The 18419-nt window shown below is 40.8% G+C and overlaps 1 protein-coding gene across 1 annotated transcript in view; it reads right to left on the bottom strand.

Annotated features, from left to right (window-relative positions):
* Positions 1-8623: 8623 nt before the first annotated feature.
* LOC115355619 (NACHT, LRR and PYD domains-containing protein 12-like) overlaps positions 8624-18419 on the bottom strand; it is a gene marked incomplete at its 3' end in the record, with an annotated part of 97579 nt that continues 87783 nt past the window's right edge. Inside the window, exons 23-26 of the mRNA XM_030046476.1 lie at positions 12399-12489; positions 11575-11748; positions 10900-11073; positions 8624-8792 (exon numbers count right to left, since the gene is read on the bottom strand). Coding sequence (XP_029902336.1) covers positions 8624-8792; positions 10900-11073; positions 11575-11748; positions 12399-12489 — 608 coding nt within the window. The remainder of the gene's footprint in view (positions 8793-10899; positions 11074-11574; positions 11749-12398; positions 12490-18419) is intronic.

Genomic DNA, 18419 nt, shown 5'->3' with positions numbered 1-18419 from the left:
CACAGAGAGGCGCTGCTGCTTATCCAACGCACTCAGGGTGAAGTCTGGTTAGTTTTGCTTCCTGCATGCAGTATGCCCTCCTCAAAATGTCCACAGGGGGGAGCTCTGACTTCCAGAAAAGCAGATTTACTTCTGCTGATAAAGTTGCAGGGAGGCTCTTTTTTCACTTCTGTCGGTCTGACTGCTTGTTAGAATGAAAGAAAATCAGGATTGACTGAAATCTGATGGACAGATTATTCTATTGCCCAAGGATCAGTTAAATATGAGTACATGATTTTTGTTTTTTAGTAACAGCACAACCCACTGCCATAAACAACCCTATTCAGATTTCTCCCCCACAATGAAAGTCAATGTGTTCAGATTCTCAGTGGCAAAAAATGTATTTTTTTTTTTTTTTAACCAAATAAATCTGAGGAACAGACTGTCCCATCAGATCACATGTGACTCTGATTGGTGGAAAAACAAAACGCTGCTTGAGCTTAATAGCTGCAAATCTAAAGAACCACTAGAGGGCGCTCAGCAGCTGTTTGGAATGACAAGCATAATGGGTGCAGCAGCAATGCTAACTGGATTTTTTCCTCGGTAACACTTTACAATAAGAGTACAACAATTAACGTTAGTTAATGCCGTAATAAACATTAAGTAACAGGTAATAAACATTAAGTAACAGTTAACTAACTGTTATAACTAATGTGTCCAAGAATCATTTACTAATGCTGTTCATGCTAAGTTATTAATTTATATGTTATTTAAGGGTTATTGTAGATATTATTAACATTAGTAAATGCCATAATAATCATTAACTAACAGTTAATTAACCATTACAGCATTAACTAATGTTAACTAACGTTAATTGTTTTACTCCTATTGTAAAGTGTTACCTTTTCCTCTTTAAATATAAGAAAAGTAGTTTAGGAATCACCCTGTTAAAAGTATTTTGATGAATATGCTAAAGGTCTTGATAAACAGCAAACATAAAATAACTTCATTATGAAAATCCAAGCCAACACCATTTATCAAACCAATGTTCAATATCAAAGACGCAAGGCAAAGACTGTGGTTGAATGTGTCTGGCATTTGTCTAGGAACTGTTAATGAACTGATAATGACTGATTTAAACAGCCATGAAAATGTAATATAAATAGATACATAAATAAGTGAAAGTATATGACTTTAACACAAACTCTGCAGTGTTTACAAACAGTCACTTTTTTAATGTTTTTGGGTCTAAACAGTGAGAAGTTGCCTGAAATAATTTGAACAGCCGATAAGGAGATGCATGTCATTGTTTGTTAAATCAGTTTCTGTAAATCAGTAAGCATTAATGGGTTAAAGAATAATTTTAATGAAAATTGATGAATACATTACCTTCCCATGCTGTTGGCAATTTGTCCCACAGACAAATGACAGGAAATGCCCATCTAGAAACCAGACACACACACACATAGAGAGAGAGAGAGAGAGAGAGAGAGAGAGAGAGAGAGAGAGAGAGAGAGAGAGAGAGAGAGAGAGAGGTCTCACAGAAATACTTTTAATCAGAGAAGTGTATCTGCATTAGGCTTCTTAGCTCCAGCGATTATAAAGAATAGTATAATCGTTTAATGACCATGAAAGTCCTGAAGGTTTGATTTAGTTAATTTCTCATCAGGGAAAAAAAATAAATCAATTAAAGCTGCTAACACATTTATCTTAAAACCACCTGTGCAATGACATTGTGTTTAAGTATCAAAAGTATGATAGGCAATACTCTTAATCTTCTTAAAGGGCGCCCATGAATTTCCTTCACACCAACAGGTCACTTGTGTCTTCATCAGATCAATCCCGAAAAATAAATTTAATTCAATCTCAGTGGGAGTACCTGGTTAAATAATTAACTCATAATTAATAAAATCAGTGAGATCTTACAGGTGCTGTCAATCTACAAATTAGTTGGTGTGGTTTTATTATACCTCTATCAAATGGTGGGATTTAATTGCATCATCTACCTGAACTAAATTGTCACCACCTAAAGTCAAAAGACATGGGGAGGGCGCACCGGTGGCTCACCGGTTAAGAGCGCGTACCATGTACCAGGGCTTAGTCCCAATCGCAGGGACCGGGGTTTGAATCCGAACTCAGGTCATTTGCTGCATGTCATCCCCCCTCTCTCCCCTGCCTTTCCTGTCTATCTCCACTGTGACTGTCAAATAAAGCAGGAAAATGCTCAAAAAAAAAAAAAAAAAAAACACCACACACACACACCTACCCCTTTTTCAACCATAAAGTGGCTCCAGTTCCTTTTCAGACCATCAGCTGATCTGTGAAGAGGAACAGGGAAATCAAAGCATGAGACTGTGGTTCTGACATCCTTAATTTTTTCTTTCTTTCTTTCTTTCTTTTGCTGACTGAATCAACACAGAATAGCTTGTTCATCATTTATCATTTGCTATTTTTCTGTAAAAAAAAAAAAAAAAATGAATCCAGTAACTGATGGCCTGCAGTTCAGTGTTGTTTGTGCTGCCACTAGTGTCAGGTGTTCTTGTGTATACTGGTGTATGTGTGTGCATGTACAGTTTATATGAATATCATACCACTAAGTATGAGGCATGAAGTGTGTAGCTGACTACATGAATGTGGACACTGTGTACCATGACCATCTTTAAAACCAGCGGAGGAAAGAGTACTCCAAATCGCTACCCCAGTTTGTAGTACTCGTTGCTACTTTCTGTTATTTTCCAGAGTAACAGAAGTACTGTTCCTCTGCTGGTATGTGACTGCAGTAGAAGTAGAAGTACTGTTCCTCTGCTGGTATGTGACTGCAGTAGAAGTAGAAGTACTGTTCCTCTGCTGGTATGTGACTGCAGTAGAAGTAGAAGTACTGTTCATCTGCTGGTATCTGACTGCAGTAGAAGTAGAAGTACTGTTCCTCTGCTGGTATGTGACTGCAGTAGAAGTAGAAGTACTGCTCCTCTGCTGGTATGTGACTGCAGTAGAAGTAGAAGTACTGCTCCTCTGCTGGTATCTGACTGCAGTAGAAGTAGAAGTACTGCTCCTCTGATGGTATCTGACTGCAGTAGAAGTAGAAGTACTGTTCATCTGCTGGTATTCTTCTTTTGCTCCTGTGATTTGAACCAACTTATTGAGTTTAAACATTGTCATTTAAACATTGCCCTCCAAATGCGCCCTAATTTTAGCAGACATGCAAACACAGGTGTGCATTACACTCAACTGAAGCGAGTGTTTAGTGTCTTATAAGCCCATGCGGGTTGGGCACCTTGAGTGCACGACACTTAAATAAATATTCAAATTCAAATTCAAAATTCAAAAACAAGTAGCAATGTTACTAGTTTAACTACATTTGTCAGTAGCGTTGTCATAACATCGCTGTTTTCTAAATCTACCTGTCTGCTGCAGCGGGACACGAGCATGCAGGTGACAAAGATGACAGAGGAGCCGGGAGATAAGGAAATAATAAGGAAAAAACATTTGAATGCACAGGTAGAAACTTGTTCTCTCTGTCTCCCCCTCTGTCTCTCCCTCTCTCTCTCTCTCTCTCTCTCTCTCTCTCTCTCTCTCATACACACACACACACACACACACACACACACACACATACACATATACACACACACGTCATTTTTTGCCAAACTCTTACTGTTCAGAGCAGAGTTTCTTCTTTTGCTCCTGTGATTTGAACCACGTTGTTGAGTTTAAACATTGTCATTTAAACACTGTCCTCCAAATGTGCCCTAATTTTAGCATACATGCAAACACAGGTGTGCACACAAACATACATGCAGACACACACACACACTTTTTGCCTGACTCTCTGTTTGACTGACAGTTTTATTGATCACTAATATAGCAATGACTTTGGTTGAATGAAGTTGGTTCGATGTTAAAAGAAAAAAAAGTAGCTTTGATGTAGTTAAGCTACATTTTGTCACTGCATTGTAGCTTAGCTTACTACATTTCTCTGGAGGGGAGCTTCAGTGTAGTGACTTCTGTTGTGATTTGACGCTATATAAATAAAGATTGATTGACTGATTGATAGTGAAGCTTCATGTAATGCAGAGTAACTGGCAGCTTAGCTCACTACATTTTCCAAGTAGCTTGTCCAACACTGCTTGTGTTATACATTTTAAAACCCAATCACACATTTTATCTCGGTGCATATTTGGAAATTTCATATCACATGTGTGCAATAATAAAATTCTTCAAATTTTTAATATAATTTATGTATGTTTGATCATGTATTTGTATTTTGTTTGAGCAGGCTGCCAATTTATGGCATTGTAAAATAGCAATTCCTAATTGCTTTCTTATAGAATATTCTTATATTTTTGCTCTTCACAGCAGTTTCCCATTTTGCACGAGGTCAAAATGTCATTTCATTATTTTGATGTTGAACTTTATTTTAACAAACTGTTGAATGTGTGTGGTGTGAGGAGAAATGCAGCTGTGGTGGACATTAACTCGCTCATGGGCTCTCACTATGTTCCAGGAGAGTGTGACATCTAGTGGTAGAATCCGGTATAGCGGTTCCGACAGGTAATTGGCTGAACACCACAAGGGTATGAGAATCTGACAGTGACCCAACACTACACGTGACTGGAATTAGTATTTACATATCAAATCTTTATCCACTGAATGGATTATAAAAGGTTTACGTTTTGTCAATAAAAGTGAAGTGCACAGACTAGTGATGTTTCCTTTTTTCCCTAAAATTTGCAAAACTACACACAGACATCCAACTAGTACCATAATAACATGACAGTGAGTGTGTTACAGAGGAAACAGCTCTGAATGAACTGCAGATACGGAGATGACTGCAGATGTTCTGGAAAGTTGAATTGATCCTCAAAATGCCAAAAAAAAAAATAATCTAAAGATGCACCTGAGCTCCACTATAGGGAGTGAATCGTTTGGTTTTTTGGTAAAATCTGTGTAACAATTAATTACAGACAGCTGGCACAAACAATCCAGGTCCTGATTTACCTGTTGCACACGTGAGACTCACTACGCTCGGCCCAGCGCAGCGAGTGCTGGCTGGAGCGGAAGGAGGGGGTTGTTTAAAAATGTTTAGTTTTAGTTTAGTTTTTATTAGTTTTAGTGAGTTTTAGTTCTTTTTTTTATTGTTATTATTATTGATAAATGGGGGGTGTTTGTCAGGAAAGATTGAAAAAGTTCAGGGTACACATCACTTTGTGAATTCTTTAATCCTCATTCCTTATTTGGATACCCATTCTGAAAGCAAATGGGGATCATGCAAAAACAGCAACATCAAAACAAGAATTCATTAAAAATACAGTGTATGAATAACACAAAAAGACAAATATAAATCAAATGTAAAAATCAGTAGATAAGTAAAATAATTCTACATATGAAACAAAAATAGTGCAATGAATACAAAAATGAAACTGTCATGAAACAACAAAAAGCAAAAAATTAAATCAAACATGAAAACAAAATGTTGACTTGTTTGTAAAGATTAGATTAGATTAGATTAGATTAGATTAGATTAGATTAGATTAGATTCGATTCGATTAGACTTTATTGTCCCCGAGGGAAATTTGGCTTCACAGTCTGTTTACAAGAACACAAAAGAAAAGCACATAACAACATAAGACAAAAGCACAAAGATCTCCAGACCAGAAACCTCCCGCCACCAACAACACATTCGCGGGGCAGTTTGTTCAGTGCTGCAGTGGCTAAGTGGACAAAACTCCTGGTGACCCGAACCCTCTTCCACGTTAGAGTTCTATACCGGGGGCCTGACAGCAGAAGTTCGAAGTAGCGATGGAGGGGGTGATCAGTGTCATTAGTTTTTACAAGTGCACGGCCTGTGATGGCTTTATCAATCATGTCAGTAAGTTGGGGTGTGGGTAGACCAATAACCTTGGAGGCTATGCGTGCAATACTGAGGAGTTTGTTTTTGTTAGCTACGGACAGTAGGTGGTAGAAGCATGGTAGACAGTACAGCAGAATACTTTGCATGATACTTTTGTACAGTAACAGCAGAAGATAAGTGGCAACAGACAATGACCTGAGTTTATGGATTACAAAGTCTTTGTTTAGATCGTGTGTGCACAGAAGTAATGTGTTGATCAAAACTGAGTCTATTGTCCAGGGTGAGTCCAAGATATGTAAAATGATCAACCTGTTGAACTGTCTTTCCACGGGTCTTTCTTGGGTACCGGAATGATGGTGGAGGTTTTCCAGAGTGTGGGTACTGAGGCTGTCCTGTAGGATTCCCAGAAGATGGAGTGAAGGATAGGGGAGAGCTCCATGGCACACATCTTGAGCACCTTGGCTGGGATGCCATCCCGTCCAGGTGCCTTGCCAGGTTTGCACTTGGCCAGCTGCCGTCCTCCTGTGTGAGGGGAGGCTGTGTGGGCTCCTGAAAGGAGAGGGCTCTCAACAGTTCCTCACAGTCAGAAGAGTGGTTACAGATGTCAAACCGTTTGTAGAAAGTGTTCAGAGTGTTTGCAAAGGTGACCCTCTTCTCTCCCTCACATGGCTGTGAATAAGATCTTCACTCCATGTCCAAAATCTTCCTGTTGTCTAACAAACATCTGTGAGAGAGGCGAAGGGAAAGCAGCTCTGCTGCAGCTCTTTGGCTGTGCAGCAGGTAAGGAAATCCCTCCTAATTCAAGGGGAAAAGCAATTTATCTTCACAAAACCTCAAACAAGCAACTAAATCTCCCGCACTTTTTTTCATTTGCTGGCATCTTGAATCATAAACTGAAGGAAGAGCCCCTTCATTGTTGTTGTTTTAGTGAATTTACTTGCTATCTTTGGGGCTTGTTTGTTTGATTTTGGAGGTTTTGAATAGGCACACTAATAAATCTGCACTTTATGGACATTTTTTTTTCTTGGAGGAGTGAGGGCTATGATGGCATGAACTGCCAGTCCTCTGTATTTATTTTCAAGTGTCTGTTGTACCCCAAGACTGCCATAAAACCTGAATAAAGAGATTTTTGTTTAGCAGTTTAACAGTTCACTCAACTTGTTTTTGTTGTTGTCACCACATCTTTTGAGTACTATACTAGCTCTTACTCTAATTTGATTTCTCTTTCTGATGGGACACACAGAGGGGGCAGATGGAGATTTACTTTCATGTGTGTGTGTGTGTGTGTGTGTGTGTTTGAGTGATTCTAGTAGCTTTCATGTCAGCAGCTCTCTCTGTACACCAGTGAGAGTGTTTCTAAACACAGGATACAGCACATCAGTCTGACACAGAGATGCCGAGCAGCCCAAGCACCCCCAGTCAAGCCCAATCGCAGGGTGCAGAGGTTCAGTGAAGGTGCAGGTGAAGGTGTGGAGGTGGATCAGAGCGTCAGAGGAGACGCTGTAGAAGGACAGAGAGCCAGCAGGCCAGTCCAGATACACTGCTACTCTGCCAGAGGGGGAGGAGGAGGAGGAGGAGGAGAAGCAGAGGGAGGGACAGACACGGATGGCTGTTGATCTGTTTCTGTGTCGGGCGGTGAAACGTTCGACAGAGCAGTCTAGACTCCAGGATTTGTCGTTTCCTCCAAGCCTGCAGTCATCACTGTCTCCTGTTTCTCGGATTCCTCTGTAAGTCACTCCTATATAAGCCTGGTCTTCCCACTCGACCTCCCAGTAACACCTCCCAGTCAGACCAGCTCCACACATCACCTGTTGATAGGTGTCAAATCTCTCTGGGTGATCAGGATATGGCTGCTTGTTTCTCAGCGTCGCCTTCATGTTGCCCTCAGACAGACAGAGGTGTCTGCTTGCTGTGACTGGGTCCAGTTTGAGATTACAGGAATCTGGTGGACAGAACAAGAATGAACTAATGAACCTGGTATATCTTGATTTTTTGTTTTTGCCTTTAATTAAGTTGACTATTTCTTAATTCTTCAGTGATAACACATTATCATTATTATAACGGCTATTAGTTCATTCACATTTTAATGAATGGTCAGACTGCTGTATAGAAGGGTCGTCCATCTGTGATGCCATTTGTACAAGATTTCTGTACAAATGTCAAATATTGTACAAATATTGTTACAACAAAGAAATAATTTACCAAACAAATTTCCTTACTTTTTGTGCGATGTTTACATGCATGTTTAGTTCAGTGGAGAGAAGAAACCGTTATCAGATTTTTTTTCCTTGATTTATTTTAATTCATTCATAGATTATCAAATACTAAAATAAGATCATGGAGTAACATGGAAGATCTTGATCTCTAAATCAACAAAATGCTGTTATTGCAGGGATTCAAAAGTTAAAAGTAGGTTGGAATGAGATGGAGAAACTGCAACCATTAGTTCACCATCTCTCCAAATGAATTTCTGCTCCTTGAATTTTTTTATTTATTATTTTTTTTTTGTAATGAATTTGAAATCACACTTACACTTCCCCAGATGTGTTTTCATCCTGCACACTCCACAATTGTCAACACTGCAGGAACAAACAACATCAGACCACCTTATTTTTCTTTTATAATGTTAACACACATTTAATAACCTTTCTTATAAACAGTGTTCCAGAAAACACTCCTATGCAGTGTTATCTATCTTAAACAATATTACACAACTTCACAGTATTACTGAGATGTGAAATGTCTGCTAGCTCTCAGGCCTCTATAAGTTGTGTGTGTCTCTCCACACCTGAGAGCCTCCAGGCTCCAGGTTGGATCCTCCAGTCCAGCAGAGAGCAGCTTCACTCCTGAGGCTCCTGGATGATTGTAGCTCAGGTCCAGCTCTCTCAGATGGGAGGGGTTGGAGCTCAGAGCTGAGGCCAGAGCAGCACAGCCTTCCTGTGTGAGCAGACAGCCTGACAGCCTGGGAACACACACATATACAATAGCAGTCCAGTCATCTACTTTTTATTTTATTTTGGTCCAGTTCCCAGCTGCCATGTTTTGACAGGTTTGCCATCTCTTGACAAATTTTGAAAAATGAAGTTGGCAAAGATCATATGAAACACTGACTAACCAATTTCCCCTTGGGGATCAATAAAGCATTGATCCTAACTTCACTGATGAAGAGACAGGAGGTAGAGCCGGAGGTGGTAGAGCTAAGATACTAAGATTTTCATTGGAAGGGATGAGGACAGAGCGGTTTAGAAATGAGCATATTTGTCCAGTCTGAATGCTCAAATAAGATTTCAAACTGTCTTTTGCGTCACTCCCAATGCAACACAATGATGACGATGAAAGTGCATCAGAACAGCTGGGCAGAATCCATGCTGCTACTAGCAGAGCAGCATGGAGAAGAGCATAGAGAACAACAGGCACTGAAATAAACTCTGCTGGCACATTGGGGGGAGGCCTCTGTACATGCCTCCACAATGGAAAGCTGTATCATCAGCATACATAGTTACTGACGCCTACGTCGTTACCACAGCAACCCATGCAGATAGTTGGTGATGACTGGACACACAAATCCAGTCTGATCACTTGCAAATAACAGTGCAGAGAGTCTGTCTGAACAATCTGATTTGACAAACAAATACAAATTTGTCTGCAGGCTGAACAAAGACCTAAAGGAACAGCTCATTCTTGGACGGCTTGGGGACGAAGCAAGAGAGGCAAGGTTGAGATGGTTTGGACATGTGTGGAGAGATGCAAGGTATATTGGGAGAAAGTTGCTTTAGATGGAGCTGCCAGGCAAGAGGAAAGAAGGAGGACAAAAGTGGAGGTTTCTGGATGTGGTGAGGAAGGACGTACGGGTGGCTGACATGACAGAGGAAGGTGCAGAGGACAGGAAGAGATGGAAATGTCTCAGCTGCTGTGGCGACCCCTAAGGGGAGCAGTCAAAAGAAGGAGAAGACTGACAGTAGCGTACATTTACACTCATGTGGTTGATAAGCACTGACCTGAGAGCCTCCAGTCTACAGTTTGGACTCTCCAGTCCAGCAGAGAGACGCTTCACTCCTGAATCCTGCAGGTCATTGCTGCTCAGGTCCAGCTCTCTCAGACTGGAGGACTGGGAGCTGAGAACTGATGACAGCTCCATACAGCATTTCTCTGTGAGTAGGTTTTGTTTCAGTCTAACAAAACAGAACAACAGAAATATTTTCTTTAATATTTAAGTTGATATGTGCTGCAGAGAGACTCATTGTCAGTGAACAGAAAGAGAACATTTGATGTTTCAGAGATAAAACATTTAACAATTTCTATACATGTTGTAAACAATACAGAAAATTATATGACCACAATTTTCCAAAAAAAAAAAAAAAAAAGAACATGAACATGAACATGAACATTATACTGTAGTTGTAATACAATCCTAACTTGAGAAATTTCAGTGCACAGTTTGGACTCTTCATTCCAGCAGAGAGACGCTTCACTCCTGAATCCTCCAGGTCATTGTAGCTCAGGTCCAGCTCTCTCAGATGGGAGGGGTTGGAGCTCAGAGCTGAGGCCAGAGCAGCACAGCCTTCCTGTGTGAGCAGACAGCCTGACAGCCTGGACACACACACACACACACACACACACACACAAACACACACACACACAAACAGCAGAGAATAGCTGCACGTAACTGAGCTTCTACTGATGTATAGTTTATTATTTACTGTTAGTCCACAGAAATTTCTGGCTCTTAGGTAAACTTTCTGTTGAAAACAGTTACATGTTAGGTTTTCTCATCCAGGACTCTCTTGAAAGAGATCTTGAATCTCAAATCAAGGTTATTTAAAAATCATACGCTCCAAAATGAGCTACAAAAGTACGTTCAAATGCCAGCAAAGTCAGCCCAGTGATCTACATTGTATTTTAATTTGGTCCAGTTTACAACTCAGTTGTGACAGAATAACATCAGTCCAGGTCTGAGAGTGGTGCTCAACATTGAAACCTTGAAAAATCAAAAAGAGCAGAGCAGTAGAGAAGTACTATATAGATCATATATAACTTATCATCTGTTGAACAAGTTGATCAGCACTGACCTGAGAGTCTTCAGTCTGCAGTTTGGACTCTCCAGTCCAGCAGAGAGACACTTCACTCCTGAATCCTGCAGGTCATTGTTGCTCAGGTCCAGCTCTCTCAGACTGGAGGACTGGGAGCTGAGAACTGATGACAGCTCCTTACAGCATTTCTCTGTGAGCAGGCTCTGATTCAGCCTGACAAAAAAAAAAAAAAAATTGCATTAACGTTACCTGTATAGCAGCAAGTTTCTACCACATTTCATATCAATTGCTTGGCAAAAGAAGGCACATTCATAGATAGATAGATAGATAGATAGATAGATAGATAGATGGATAGAAAGAATTTTATTGTCTGACCCAGAAGGTGCCAGAAATTTTTCTTTGACAAGGTTAAAAAAAGGCTTACATGTATACACCCACACACCCCCACACACCCCCACACAGTAAGCATTAAAAACGACAGAAACAACAACTACAGTACTCATAATAAAAGAAAAGATAATAATAAAAAAAAATACTATTCCTTAAAAGAAGGGAGAAGGGAAAGAACCGGCTCCAAGTTAAGCTTTTGAGCTTATAATGATTCATCATCATTATTACATTATTAAGCAAAACATGATCAAAGGAGAAAATTGTATGACTCCACACAAAATAAAACAAACCCTGGATGTTAGGTTGTAGTTGCATGATACTGACCTGAGAGCTTTCAGTCTACAGTTTGGACTCTCCAGTCCAGCAGAGAGACGCTTCACTCCTGAATCCTGCAGGTGGTTGTTGCTCAGGTCCAGCTCTCTCAGACTGGAGGACGTGGAGCTGAGAACTGAGGCCAGAGCCTCACAGCTTCTCTCTGACAGATTACAGCCACTCAGACTAAAAGGAGATATACATATGACATCATCACTGTCTTAAATTTGGAACTGAGAACTGATCATTCACACGCTACAATTCTTAGTGAGCATGTTTGATACTTGAGGTTGTATGCTTTCCAAAAGGATTCATTATAGGTGAGCAGGAAGGGGTTAAAGTTTCTAACTGAGGTACATTTTGGCAGAGAGAATTTGGCATTTCAGAGATCCTACTTACGACACTCTAAGCCCTGTAAGCCCATTCGAATAGCGTTAAAGAAGTAGAACGAGTAGAAAAGATTAAAAAATAACATAAATTATCAAAACCAAAATAATATGACAATGAAAAAAGCCAAGACAACAACATCCTATCGTTAAAATTATTTATCTATTTAAAAAAATTCCTAACCTGAGAGTCTTCAGTCTACAGTTTGGACTCTCCAGTCCAGCAGAGAGACGCTTCACTCCTGAATCCTGCAGGTCATTGTTGCTCAGGTCCAGCTCTCTCAGACTGGAGGACTGGGAGCTGAGAACTGAGGCCAGAGCCTCACAGCTTCTCTCCGATAGATTACAGTCGCTCAGGCTGAAGAGGAAAACACAAACTTTAAATTTATGTTTCTCTTCTGTGTCAAACATGTTGTGCTCTTGTGTTCAGCTTCTATTCTATGAACTTACACAGATTTAATGGAGGCTTTAACCACCGGCAGCAACCTCAGAAAAACCTCCTCTGGAGCAGAGTATTTCTTCAAGTCAAACACGTCCAGATCTTCTTCTGATGTCAGTAAGATGAAGACCAGAGCTGACCACTGAGCAGGGGAGAGTTTGTCTGTGGAGAGACGTCCAGAACTCAGGTGCTGTTGGATCTCCTCCACTAGAGAATTGTCATTCAGCTCATTCAGACAGTGGAACAGGTTGATGCTTCTCTCTGGAGATGGATTCTCTCTGATTTTCTGCTTGATGTACTGGACTGTTTCCCCATTGGTCAGTGATCTCTCTCCTATCTGTGTCATCAGGCCTCGTAGGAGATGCTGGTTGGTCTCCACTGAAAGGCCCAGAAGGAAGCGCAGGAACAAATCCAGGTGTCCATTTGGACTCTGTAAGGCCTTGTCCACAGCACTCTGGTAGAGATCTACTATATTTCTCAATGGCACTGGGAAGCATAGCTGTATTTCTGTCAGTAGATTGACACCAGAGTTGGTGAAGGTCAGAAAGACATAAACTGCAGCCAGAAACTCCTGAAGGCTCAGATGGATGAAGCAAAAAACCTTGTCCTTGTACAGCCCACGCTCCTCTTTAAAGATCTGTGTGAACACTCCTGAGTACACTGAGGCTGCCCTGATATCAATGCCACATTCTGCCAGGTCTGTTTCATAGAAGATCAGGTTTCCTTTCTCCAGCTGCTCAAAAGCCAGTTTTCCCAGAGACTGGATCATCTTCCTGGTCTCTAGAGTCCAGAGTGGATCTGTCTCAGCTCTGTCATGATACTTGATGTTCTGCACTTTGGACTGAACCACCAGGAGGTGGATGTACATCTCAGTCAGGGTCCTGGGCAGGTCTCCTCCCTCACTGGTTCTCAACATGTCCTCCAGAACTGTAGCAGTGATCCAGCAGAAGACTGGGATGTGACACATGATGTGGATGCTTCGTGATGTCTTGATGTGGGAGATGATTCTGCTGGCCTGCTCCTCATCTCTGAATCTCTTGCTGAAGTATTCCTCCTTCTGTGGGTCAGTGAAGCCTCTCACCTCTGTCACCATGTCAACACACTCAGGAGGGATCTGATTGGCTGCTGCAGGTCGTGTGGTTATCCAGAGGCGAGCAGAGGGAAGCAGGTTCCCCTTGATGAGGTTTGTCAGCAGAACGTCCACTGAGGTGGACTCTGTAACATCAGTCAGGATCTGGTTGTTCTTGAAGTCCAGAGGAAGTCGACACTCATCCAGACCGTCAAAGATCAACACAACCTGGAAGTGCTCAAACCTGCTGATTCCTGCTTCTTTGGTCTCAATAAAGAAGTGATGGAGAAGTTCAACCAAACTGTACTTTTTCTCTTCCAGCAGATTCAGCTCTCTGAAAGTGAATGGAATGGTGAAGTGTACATGCTGGTTGGCTTTGCCTTCAGCCCAGTCCAGAGTGAACTTCTGTGTTAAGATTGTTTTCCCAATGCCAGCCACTCCCTTTGTCATCACTGTTCTGATTGGCTTATCTTTTCCAGGTAAAGGTTTAAAGATGTCTTCAGATTTTATTACTGTTTCTGTTCCTACTGGCTTCCTGCATGCTGTTTCAATCTGTTTGACCTCATGTTCATCATTGACCTCTTCACTCTCTCCGTCTGGGATGTACAGCTCTGTGTAGATCTGGTTCAGAGGTGTTGAGTTTCCTGCTTTGGCAATCCCCTCAAACACACACTGAAACCTCTGCTTCAGATTACGTTGGCACACTGCAGCAAAGGTTTCTGAATGGAAAAAAGAAATTAAAAGTGCATCAACAAGCAGTTGTTACAATATGCTGATGACACTCAAATTTACAGCTCTATTACATCTAACTCAAAAATTATAAAACTGTGCTCATTAGACCCATGTTCATGAATTACTTTTTATCAAGATATCCTGTTCTCTGGTCTACCAACATGTAGTCCATCATGTTAAAACTGTTTAAAGTCTCTTACTGTTCTGCAAACGCTCAGCCAGCTCCTCCTGCTTCATTCTCCTCAGGAGGTGTAGTGTGATCTGCAGAAAAGCCTCTCTGATGCTGCTCCTCTGCTCTTCCTCCTCCTCGTCCATCACCTTCTCATCCTCTCTACGCTTCCCTAAGCATTCTGGGTAGTCTGGATTCAGAATCCTCGGGATCCTTTTCAGCTCGTTCTTCACAAAAGTGACAGCATTCTCCTCAAGCATCTGGAAAAGAATAATATATTGTTATGTGCCAACGCTCTGCATACACTGCATTGGATTTGTTTTGTCTTCCTCCCCCTCGTCTTTCTTTACTCCTCTATCTGCCTGCTCAGGTTCTGTGTGGTCGACCAGTTCATCTGAAGCAGCTGTTCATGATCAGTTCAGACTACATGCTCATCTCTGTTCCTCATGCCTGGCCTCTCATGGTTGGTCTCCACCCTTGTCAGTCATCATCAGACCTCCATCATCCTCTAGTCAGCTACACCCCACTCTACTATATAAGCTCCCCTGTTGCACTTGTGTCCCCCCTCTGTCTTTGCATCTCCTTGTTTGACTCGCTGAAAGCTTTGTTACTGCAGGCCTAGACCTTTGTTTAGTCTGGGTCCCTGTATTTAAACTAGTCTGTTCCATTCTTTGTTGTTCTTTTGGGAACGGACTAGGGATGAACCGATCCGACTTTTTCACTTCTGATCCTGCTTCCGATGCTGGGGCCTTACGTATTGGTCGATACCAGATACCGATCCGATATCATTGCTGATTTAAGAAGCTACAAACCTCAAGAGCAGCGGCGGCTCCCTTTGATGTGTTCAGCTGCTGGAATTCCTTGTGCTCTTTCGCGTGGTGTTTCAGGTGGGGCTTGATCAAATTTGTGGTATTATATGTTGAAAATGTTGATATCGGCACCGATATCCAATGCTAATATCGGATCATTGCATCCCTAGTATAGACTATGTATGTTTGGGGTACCCTGCATTTGCACACTTACATTTTTTTTTTTTTTTTTGCAAGAGACACTAGGGAAGAGGTGTTAGCCATCCACTGTGTTTATGCGTGGAGGACAGAGTAGTTAGCTTTCTGTTTTATTGCATTTGTAGGTGGACTAACTCAAGATTTACTGAGATTAAGTTATTTTTTCTGTTCTTTGATTTGGCAACACCTGTGGTCCTTTACATTTCATTTTCTTTTGTTTACCCAAAGACTGTGTCTCTTGATTTCGTTTAGTCTGCAACATATACATATTGTAAATCATAAAAACTGTTGCTTGTTTGAGCACTGGGCACTACAATTTAAGAGAAAAACTACTATCACTACACTATTGTACCTGCATTTAGAATATATGGTCACCTTTACTGTTTTCCTAGTGGTGTAGTGGTTATTCTTACATCTGAAACTTTGAAGTGTTTGTGCTGCCTCCCCTTTAGTTCCTTAGACTCCACCTGGAGTCTAGGGAACTAACTTATGAATTAGACGTTCCTGATAACACTATAGAACACAAACCTCAAATCCATCTTAAAGAGACAGAAACCCCAATGTGACAAGAGGCTATGACCAGAATGTTTGTTTTACATTGAATTTATAGATGAAGTAAAAGGTGTGTTTACACACCTTAAATATGGAGTCCAGGTCTGTTTGATGCTCTGGGGCTGGCACACCACTGGGAAGCTCTGAGCTCTGCTGGTGGACTCTGTGGAGAACACATGAACACAAACTGCAAATGCCACTCTAATCCTTGGAAGTGAAGGAGCTCAATTGACTGATCAGTTCTGTATCTCATCATGACCTCACACTTCTGCTGAGTAGAGCTGGATAACAACAAAATATTTTTTATTTATTGGTTTATTTGTCAGGGACAGTACAGTTAGCTGGAGAAACTAATTTTTATCTACTGTCCCTGGCCAAAGATTTAAAAAGCAACCTAAAATTACAAAATTTAAAATGCACGTGCTATGGAGAATAAAAACTACATAATTAACTTAAGAGATACAATTACGGCTGCAACTAACGATTATTTTAATAATCGATGAATCTGTCGATTATTTTTTCGATTAATCGAGTAATCGGGAAAAAATTCCACCCCTTCTTTAAAAAACAAAACATTATTTTAAGTTGTCGGTGCAAAAAGGTGCTCAAACGATATTGCCTGAATGTCCCTGAGCTGTTTAAGTTATATTAAATTATAAATCATTTAAAAAAAAATGTTCAATTTAAATTAATTGGAGGCTGACTATATTATTCTTAATGGTTTCACACACCACTTTGAAAAAATACAGCAATGTGTCTGTGAAGCTACACATCCCTGAGGGGGATACAACTCATAACATCCAAAATATAATTTTTAAAAGATATTTTTTAAAACTATTTGTGGAAATGTTTATTTAGGTGCAAATGAGATGACTAGTAACACCAAAGTTCCACTGTTCAAGTGATATTTACAGTATGAATTGTGGTTTAAAATTATTTGGTAGTGACCAGTTTTATTTTTTCCACTATAAGGCTTCCATACATTATGTGTGCTAGATGCCTCCTGCTCTCATCTCCTCCTGCTGACTGTTAGACCCTCTCAGCAGGTTGAAGCTGCTAGTTCACAAACTATATGAGGGAGCCCACTACATCAACGTTAATGATCCACACGGTGACATTATGTTATTGATGTGACGTGCAAATGAGCAATAGAAAAAAAACGATCATCTTTTTGGTGCGGATGTGAGCGCGCGCGCATGTCTGTGCACTCCATGCCTCCCGCCGTTAATGCCGCACTTTTATGTTACAGTTCTCCCACACTTACAAGATTTGGGTCGGACCATTTCCTCCACCTCTGCCATGACAGCGGCTCATCTCAGTTCCATCTGCAGGTGAAGGAAACTGCTCCGCAACACGGTGAGTGACACCTTAATCACGTGACACAACGAATTGATAACGAAATTCGTTGCCAACACTTTTAATAATCGATTTTTAGCAACTTTATCGATTTGTTGTTGCAGCCCTAGATACAATAACACATAAAAGGCCTGATCAGCAGGCACTGTCAAGCAGACAAAAAACAATGTACATTTAAGTATAGCAGACACAAAGTACTACGGCAGAGTGCTCACAATAACAGACCAAAGAAGAACAGCACATATGAACACATAAAAGCACATATATGACACTATAGCATATACAGTAGCACACCATAGACCGTATACAGAGTGGACAGCAACATGCACTGAATGAGACAGAAGCACATAGTAGAGACAGGCAAGCAGGACAAGACGGCTGTTAAGATGCCAGCAGAAGCTGCAGTTGCAGCACTAATGTACACACAGGTGATTTTTCAAAAGCCACATTTTCAGCTGCCCTGTGAAGGAATGGTAAGTACTACATTCTCTAATGTGTGCTGGTACTGATTTCCATTCCTGTGGAGCCTTCACTGAAAATGCAGAGTGGAAGAAAGCACTTTTTCTAATAGGTACAACACAGTCTCCTTGGGTTGAACCTCTGTGTGATAAATGTTTGAAGCAGAGGAGGAGCAATGTTATACAAGATTTGAAATACAAGGTAGAGATATGCATAGTTGATTAGATTAGCTCAACTCAAAATTGTATATTTTCTGTAAATATGGCAGTGGCTGTAGTTGTTTGGCTTTCGGTCCAACACTTTTAGGGTTTGTTTGTACAAAGTTTCAAGTGCCTTAACCCTTGTGCTGCCTTCCTCTCTGGGTCTCAATGACCCACTCCTTTTAAACTTGACCCTGTGACATAATTATTTTTACATGAGATTTGAAAAATAGCTGAGAGTCAATGAGGATGCCCAAATATTTGAACTCAGAAACGACCTAATAACATTATAACTGGTTCTGAAGTGGTATAAGGCTTTTTTGAGAAAAAACATACTGGCAGTTTTAGTTATATTAAGTTTAAGGCATAACTGATTTAGCCAAGCTGTGATGTGGCCCAATGCTTTAGTGAGTTTTGCTGCAGCCTGTTGTTTTGTGCTGCCATGAGCATAAATCATTGTGTCATCAGCATATCGCTGAATTTCCACA

This window comes from Myripristis murdjan, chromosome 23, assembly GCF_902150065.1.
Source record: "Myripristis murdjan chromosome 23, fMyrMur1.1, whole genome shotgun sequence".
Classification (NCBI taxonomy): Eukaryota; Metazoa; Chordata; class Actinopteri; order Holocentriformes; family Holocentridae; genus Myripristis; species Myripristis murdjan.
This window is presented reverse-complemented; position numbering and strand designations above follow the sequence as displayed.